Genomic DNA, 6,651 nt, shown 5'->3' on the forward strand with positions numbered 1-6,651 from the left:
TACATTACAGCTAAAACAGGAAGCATTCGGTAGGAGACTGTACATAGCACGTACATTCAATTTTCAATCATTATCTGCAATTTTCCGTCTCCGAAGGTTTCTGCTAGTAATCACTAGACGTCACACCTTAGGATAAGAAATAGGGAACTTGCAAACCCGCCATGTTGAATATTGCATCATGGGAAATGTGATAATAAATATGAATCAATTAGTATTGTAAACAATGTTGTTGCATTGTTTGTAACCACAAATAATCAATTCATAGTTACACTGACCATTGTGGGAGGTTAATTTTATCAGTAGCTCCAGATTAGGTATTACGATAACCACAGATAAGACCACTGTCCTTTGTATCTGAGCATGCTCAGTCTGGATTGCAAGTTCCCTATTGCTGTGCACTTGTTAGCAACAAGTTCTCTTAAAAATTGTATTCGGGTGTTGCGAAAGCAGTTGATGGCACAATACGGATATCTTTGATTATCGATATCATCTGATTATTTATAAGCTAAGTTATGTTATATACCAAGCAGGTTTGAGTGTTCCATTCATGGCAAAGGATGTTTAGTATGCCTCAGTAAGTAGAATACTTGAAGTCTCTGTCAATATGCAGTGTTGTACCTTTTAAGGAGAGATTGGGAAACTTTGAAACAATCCGTGATAATTTGCGTTTTGATTGTATCATATAGGAATCTGACGCAGAGCGTCAAGCACGCCTGTTCCAGTGCAGTAATGCCTCCGGACGTTTCACAGTGGAAGAAGCATTTGACTTTATCCAGGATGATCTTATTGAAGATGATGTTATGTTGTTGGACACTTGGGATGAGGTAAGGATCTTTGTTATGTTGGAATGTTGTTGAGAGAACTGACTTTTAACTTATTTTCACAATACTGACAAACATAAAGCTTTGTGATTATTTTCAATAATCGCAATTATTAAATTAATTAATTTGATGATTTAATAATTAATTATAAATTATTTAATTAATAAATTATTTTCATATCTTAATAATGATCTTTGTCTCAACATAAACTGAAGTGTTCATATTATGTCTGTGGTTGTCACTAGAGGGGGCTGTAACCTGGAAAGGTGTACCAAACATTCTTTACTTGCAAGGTGTAGCATTTCAAACTAGATTGGTAATTTTGTGTGTAGAAAGGTAATATTTGTTAATATGGGTGGCACATTGGAAAGTTGTGTGTTGGAATGAAGTGAATTCTTCACAAAATCGTGTAGACTGGAGAAAAAAGATAGTAACTGCTGTACAAATTTCTGTGACAAATTTGTGTTCACTTAACATGGTATAAAATCATGTAATCATTTGTTTGTTTGTTTGTTTGATTATAGATATTTATTTGGATTGGTAGTGGTGCCAATGACACTGAAAAGAAAGGAGCCGTTGCTACAGCTTCAGTAAGTATTACATCAGAAAGGACTTTGTCTGACAAAGATGACAGGTGGGGAGGGAGAGAAAGGATGGAAGAGGATGGAGGAGGGAGGATGGAAGAGAACAAGAGGTTAGAGGGAAAAGAGGGAAGAGAAGGAGAGGGAGGGATAGAAATGGGGAGAGAGAAAGATGGAGGGGAGGAAGAGAGTTGATAGCGAGAAAGAAGGGAGGGAGAGGGAAGAGTGAAACAAGAAAAGAAAACAAGAGCAGGAGGAAGATATGAAGTGATGAATGTGTGAAATAAGGAGAGAAAGAGAGTAGAGAGGGAGGGAGGGAGATAAGAGAGTAGAGAGGGAGGGAGGGAGAGAGAGATAACAGTAGAGAGAGATATGACTTTATTGAGAAATTATGGAGCACAGTTCATTTCTTGCTATTTGCCATGGTGATATAATTTATTACTTACTTTTACATTACAGGAATACATCAAAACTGATCCTAGTGGTCGTGATGAAGATACACCATTGATTGTTATCAAACAAGGCCATGAACCACCAACATACACAGGATGGTTTGGTGTATGGGATGCATTCAAATGGAGCGTAAGTTCATATCACGGACTTGTTTATTTCAGTTATTTACATAACAATGTATAGCAGTTTTGATTTCTCTTTCTAAATACTAAGTACCATGCACACGATGGGTGTTAGTGGTCGTGGTCTTCCACACTTCACGGTTTACAGAAACTCAAATTATTCTTGTTGGTGACATCCTTGTCTCTTCATTCAGCCATTATTCTCACCAGCATCTGTCGCTGTCATCCTCTGCTTTTGCTACATTTGATCTTGCCAGTCATTATTATGTGTTCTATCTGTCTTTTCTTTATTAGGCCAAAAAAAATATCTGGCTCTGGTCAGGGTAAACTTTCTAAAGTGGTGCGACAACGCAAATTTTTTTTTTGTCCTAATCCTAAAAAGGATCGACGCGAGGGTATTCAGGGCACACGCACACTGACCAGAACCATATTTTTTGGGGGGGGCCTTAAATGAAATGTAAAGGTTCTTTGGGGGTTTTTTTGTATATTCTTCCCATCTGAAAGTTCATTTACATTTACTTCTAATACTGGAACATGAAGGCATGTGTCGATTGATAAAAAAGTAGTTTTTTGCGATATGATGACAAAGATTAGTACATTTATAAATCAATCATGTTATAGCGTGCAAAAGCTCAGTTGTACTCATTCAAACAGAAAATATGGGTTGTCTACCTTAGTTGTTCTATATCATGACATCAAGTTATGTATATCATTTGTTCTGTGATGCTTGAAAAAACACTAATAATCACCACAATTTTGTGAAATTTCACTTTTGCGAATATATTTACATATTTCCCCACTGTTGTCACTATTGGTTTTTGACACATTGTGACAGGACATGGGTCACTCGTATTTTCATTTCCAGAATGAAGACAAATATTTTTGTATAATTTCTAAATTTTGGTGTGTTTTTTTTTCTCTGTACAGGAAGGGAAAACTTATGAACAGCTCAAAGCAGAACTCGGTGATCAAAATGCAGGCGTCCAGCTTTCAGCCTCAGTAAGTCTTGTCTGTTGTTGATAATCAGTGTGTTGTAGAATAACCCTGACCATGCTTGATGTAATGTCAGTCAAACTTCGCGATCTATTTTCCTGTAATATTTTGACTCAAAAATATTGAAGGTTTAATTTATATTTTATCATTGTCAACTTGTGTATGATTTACAAACAACTTAGAAACTCAAGTCCAATAGGGAACTTGCAAACCCGCCATGTTGAATGTTGCATCATGGGAAATGTGATAATAAATACTAATCAATTAGTGTTATAAACAATATTGTTACATTGTTTATAACCACTAATAATCAATTCATAGTTACCCTGACCAGTGTGGGAGGTTTGTTTCATTGGTAGCTCCAGATAAGATATTACGATAATCCCATAGTCCTTTGCATCTGAGCATGCTCAGTCTGTTTTGCAAGTTCCCTGTTCTGAACTCCAAGTTTTAACTTTGTTTGGACAAAAGATACTTTTTTGATACAATTTCCAGGTTTTTACATAACCTAAGTTTACAAAAAAATGGCTTTACCATATTGCCTAGATTAATGTTTTGCTTTAATTAAGGGACGCTGTATCTTTTCTAGACAGGTGCTTGTTGGTCCTATCATAATAAATTATTTTATTGCTTTCACAGGATGTGAAGAACATTGCTGGTGGTGCCGGATCAGATGATCCCAGTAGTTATCCCAAATTTTCCTTAGCAGAACTTCAGGCTGAAGAATTACCAATGGGTGTTGATGCCACCAAGAAAGAAGTAAGTTGACTCAATATTGTGATATATATCTGTAAATAGTTCCTGGTACACAAAAACCAAGGTCCAGTGACAAAAGTTATTATATTTATTTCCTTGAAATATTCATCGGTCAATCAGTAACTCCAATTAGACCCAATGGACAAAGTTATGGCCATCGTAATAATGACCAATAGCCCTTTGCAAAATATGCCATGGTGGCGCTCTTCTTCCTGTCTGTGTGTACCTTGGGGGTATACATGGTATAGGTTACTTGGTTAATCATAGAACATTGCAGTTTTCCTCGATGTCTGAACAATACAAAAAACATCCCTGATTCACACTTCTACAGAATACCAAGGGACAAAGCTCTTAAGAAACGGTACTATGAGGTGATGATACCCCCAATTTGAGCGAGGGCGCTGTATTCTCAATTTCCTGTTTGCAGTCTGAAATGGCCTATTGGTGGCCACGTTTGTCATAAATTTTCAGAATATGACTTATTAAGCCAAAATGTTTTCAGGGATATGTCTTTGACGGAGACTTGTCTCATGTGTAATCATTGAACATTTGTTCAGTGTATGTCCTGAGTTTAGTGTTGTATCATTTCTTTAAAATCAATATACAACAATAACTGGTCTCTTTTCTCCTTCTTTGTCCAGTTTTACTTGAACGATGGTGAGTTCAAGACATTATTTGGTATGGATATCGCAGCCTACCTGTCCAAACCACAATGGAAGAAAAATGATCTGAAGAAGAAAGCTGGTCTTTTTTAAAAAGAGATAAATAGTTTTACATTGTAGAATTTATTCTTTAGGATAGAGTACAAAATGTAGTCAAGCGGTGAAGGAAAACTTCATATTGTCATATCTGAAATATAATAGCATTGACATTTATATTCTAGCAGCCTTTTTTTTCCACTATCTTACAATCAAATGAATTTTGCAAATATTTCAGCGTTCTAAGATAAATAACAGTACCATCATAATCACCATAACAACATATCATGTGCACATTATTTGGAATTGAGTGTATTTGAGTTCAACCATGTAACATTACTTAATGTGCACAACATATGTGCACATTATGATTGAAATTGAGTATTTCAGTTCAACCGTGTAAAATTACTTAATGTGCACATGAATATTGAAAACATAATGTGTATGTGATTATATGTACATATTGTGCACAATTTATCATGTGCACATGATCATTGACAACACTGATTTCATGTATTGACGCAGATTTCATACATTACACAGGATGTGTAATTAAACATTTGACACTCTAAAGACAGTGTTATGTACACATGATTTGAAACATAACATTTTACCATTTCATTCTACAAACTTATGTGCACATAATATGTAATCCATTTGCATTTCAGTATTTGTATAATAGTACTGTGAGTCTAGGTTATTGGATAGAGGCTTGATCATTTATTACCATTGTAACTTTGTGCCTTGTTTTCGTATCCCGAGGGATACTTCTAGATAGCCAAGGTAATATACAGGTTATTACTTATAGTAGTATTAGTAGGCCTAGTGTGGTGATTCAACTCCACTACGCAATGGTATAACGCTGTACTGATAACAGAGAACAGTTGTTTTTTATTTCAATAAACAGATATTATATTTAAATTGCATGCTTCATGCTGAACATCGGTGATCACTTAACCACCATTATCATTGTATGGCAGGTGTTGCCATGGTTATAACAGGTGTCACCATGATGATGATGATAGATATTGCCATAGTGATAATAGGTATTTCCATAATGATAACAGGTATTGCCATAGTGATAACATGTTGCCATGGTGATGACACATTGCCATGGTGATAGCAGGTAGTGACATAGTTACAACAACACCACTCACCATCATTTGATAGCAGAATAGTTTTAGTGGCAGGGATGACTGGTTGTTGCCATGGTATCAGATTAATTAGCATATCAGTGTGAGTCTGATAGAATAGTGTCATGATTCAAAGACATTTTTAAAGAAAGGAGTCATTTCTGTTTGTCACAAATTTGGAATCGTCAGTCAGGTAATAAGAGTGTAATGAGTTTTCTATCCATTGTCCAACGTGAGATAGGAAAGTGACTGATGTGAACACAATAACTGAAAACTGAAGAAGAAAAAAAAAACACTGCTAATCAAAATATGGTTAACAATGTCAAGAGAGATCTGGTTATTTAGCATGTATCAGATGCAGAAATCTCACTCAAATTTACTCCAAATTATTATATTGCCTAGAAAAAAAAATTAATATATTGCATAATAATTAGAATAATAATGATAAAATGCTATGATTGGACAATAGAGAGAATGATCACAGGTGTCAATGGTGCTTTGACTATTAATAGGGAATTATAATTTTGTTGATAACTATAGTAGTAGTAAAGCGTAAACAGTGAACCATTTCTGTAGATTTTGTTTTTTTTTTGGTGAAAGATTCGATTGGAAGAAGCAGCGACTCACTAAATCATGAAATGTAACATTTCTTCTTCCAAGATAAGGTTTTAGATTTGACCTTTAACCTTTGATCTTTGACCTAGGCAGTTTGGACTATTTTTGTACAATGATGAGATTGTAGTTGTCAGATTTGGCATCTGTAGTCTTTATACAGATAATTGCAATAAGGAAATAAAATCAAATGATGACTTTCCAATATGATATTTTTGGGATATTTTTTGTCAGCTTTATTTGTGTATGTGGAGTCGTGATGATTGAATGATTATATAAGATTAGCTGGCTTGGGATCTACTGGTTGCAAAGTTGTGTTTACATGCGCCCATGTCCATCTGTACCTCTAAAATGCATGAACCAATTTCAACCAAACTTGGCACAAATGTCAGATACTATAGTGAACACATGCATGTCACTTCAGAATGTATTAAAAACTTGTCTCGATGAGAGACCAATGCATGACATACTATAAGTTGACC

The 6,651-nt window shown here is 35.2% G+C and overlaps 1 protein-coding gene across 2 annotated transcripts in view; it reads left to right on the top strand.

Annotated features, from left to right (window-relative positions):
- Nucleotides 1–6,381, top strand: part of LOC144450880 (advillin-like) — a 54,061-nt gene extending 47,680 nt beyond the window's left edge. For both annotated transcript variants that reach the window (XM_078141627.1, XM_078141626.1), the window contains exons 18-23: nucleotides 687–824; nucleotides 1,346–1,411; nucleotides 1,862–1,984; nucleotides 2,905–2,976; nucleotides 3,610–3,729; nucleotides 4,368–6,381. In XM_078141627.1, coding sequence (XP_077997753.1) covers nucleotides 687–824; nucleotides 1,346–1,411; nucleotides 1,862–1,984; nucleotides 2,905–2,976; nucleotides 3,610–3,729; nucleotides 4,368–4,481 — 633 coding nt within the window. In that variant the 3' untranslated portion in view covers nucleotides 4,482–6,381. The remainder of the gene's footprint in view (nucleotides 1–686; nucleotides 825–1,345; nucleotides 1,412–1,861; nucleotides 1,985–2,904; nucleotides 2,977–3,609; nucleotides 3,730–4,367) is intronic.
- Nucleotides 6,382–6,651: the final 270 nt, after the last annotated feature.

This window comes from Glandiceps talaboti, chromosome 20 (assembly GCF_964340395.1).
Source record: "Glandiceps talaboti chromosome 20, keGlaTala1.1, whole genome shotgun sequence".
In the NCBI taxonomy this organism is placed as follows: domain Eukaryota; kingdom Metazoa; phylum Hemichordata; class Enteropneusta; family Spengelidae; genus Glandiceps; species Glandiceps talaboti.